Source organism: Fukomys damarensis, unplaced genomic scaffold (assembly GCF_012274545.1).
Source record: "Fukomys damarensis isolate Sample0158 unplaced genomic scaffold, DMR_v1.0_HiC HiC_scaffold_4475, whole genome shotgun sequence".
Taxonomy (NCBI): domain Eukaryota; kingdom Metazoa; phylum Chordata; class Mammalia; order Rodentia; family Bathyergidae; genus Fukomys; species Fukomys damarensis.
This window is the reverse complement of record NW_022905387.1, coordinates 1-1,377: the sequence shown is the minus strand read 5'-3', so window position 1 is coordinate 1,377 and position 1,377 is coordinate 1. Positions and strand designations below refer to the sequence as shown.

At 58.2% G+C, this 1,377-nt stretch overlaps 1 protein-coding gene across 2 annotated transcripts; it reads right to left on the bottom strand.

The window, feature by feature from the left end:
- Positions 1-6: 6 nt before the first annotated feature.
- On the bottom strand, positions 7-1,371 carry LOC104859449 (sodium/glucose cotransporter 2-like). 2 transcript variants are annotated; one of them, XM_010620093.1, is made up of 4 exons: positions 1,065-1,371; positions 825-993; positions 543-711; positions 7-472 (listed from the first exon to the last, which is right to left on the bottom strand). In XM_010620093.1, the coding sequence occupies exons 1-4, from the start codon at positions 1,072-1,074 to the stop codon at positions 239-241; spliced, it is 582 nt and encodes a 193-aa protein (XP_010618395.1). In that variant the 5' UTR covers positions 1,075-1,371; the 3' UTR covers positions 7-238. The 2 variants fall into 2 exon arrangements, with proteins under 2 accessions (XP_010618395.1, XP_010618467.1); XM_010620165.1 differs by having other exon boundaries at positions 825-975.
- Between the last annotated feature and the right edge of the window lie 6 nt (positions 1,372-1,377).

Below are 1,377 nucleotides of genomic sequence, written 5' to 3'. Positions count from 1 at the left end.
CTGCCAAAGTGTTCAGCTCAGCACCTCCCCCAGACTACTTCCAATAAATGTCATTTAGGTGAAAAGGTTGTGCTTGCTCTGTAAATGCGCCTTCACTCTGGACTTCTGCAGTCTGCCCCCACAGTCCTCAGTGTAGAAACTCGGATCTTCCCCACTGGGTGTTCCTCATAGTCGACCAGCAGAGGGGATAGGAGTAGGCCTTGGGCCCGTACAGGACCTGTCTTGTCACACAGCCCACCTAGAGGCCAGCACTCACATGCTTGCGTGGGATTGGCGCAGTGCACAGGGAGACCACGAGGGTGAGGAGGCCAGAGCAGAAAAAGAGCACGATGGCAAAGTAGAGGTAGTGTACTTGGCAGAGGAGTGCTGGGCATGCTGAGGGCCGCACGCAGCTGCCCGTGCCAAAGGAGAACTCAGGGATGAGGCGTGCCAGGCCCATCAGCAGGCCCCCGACCAGTCCCCAGAAGGCACCCTGCAGGAGAGAGAGCATCAGCCTGCTCAGGGTGTCACACACTGCCCCCAGCTGTGAGTACACCGCTCACCTTCTCATTTACACGAGGCACGAAGAGTGCAAGCACGAAGACTGCAGACACTGGGGGTGCCAGGTAGCTGGAGACCGACTGGATGTAATCGAAAAGCTGCCCGCCCTGAGCAGCCTGCACTACTGGCAGCCAAGCCACCGACACTGCCACAATGAACACCACCCAGAGCCTGTAGTTGGGAGGCCATCGAGCGATTTTACCCAGGACCCACCTGTCCTGTGATCCTCGCCCCAAACCCAGGCTAGTTTGGGAGACAGGAGGAGTAGGGAGGCCTAGGCCTACCGTCCAACCAGTAGCAGCTCCCTCTCTCCTGCGTGAGGCCGCAGGCGGGTGTAGATGTCCATGGTGAAAAGCGTGCTGCTGCTATTAAAAATGGAGGCCAGTGAGGACATGAGCGCAGCCAGCATGACTGCCAGCATAAGTCCACGTAGACCTGTGGGCCAAACAGAAGCTGTAAAAGTGGGGGTGCCCCTCTGCGTTGGCAGTGTCCCAGTGTCCCTGTTTGTGTAGGCCTCCGCTCACCATTGGGCATTAGCTTCACCACAAGCCGCGGGTAGGCGATGTTGGAGCAGCCCACCTCCGTGCCACACACACGCTTGCACACCTCAGGCACCACGCAGGCCACGTCATCTGCAAGAGTGGTTAGGACAGAGCCTGACCTGGGAACAAGGATCACTGATCCTAGTGGGGACTGGGAATCCTAGCAGGGAAGAGATGGGACCTCTGGTAGGAGGCAAGACTTGGACAGCAGCTTCTCTAGTCTTGGGAAGGTACCAGAAGTAGGAGGCAGATGCAGCCCAGGCCTTGGGTGGGAGAGGAATGCAGACATTACCGG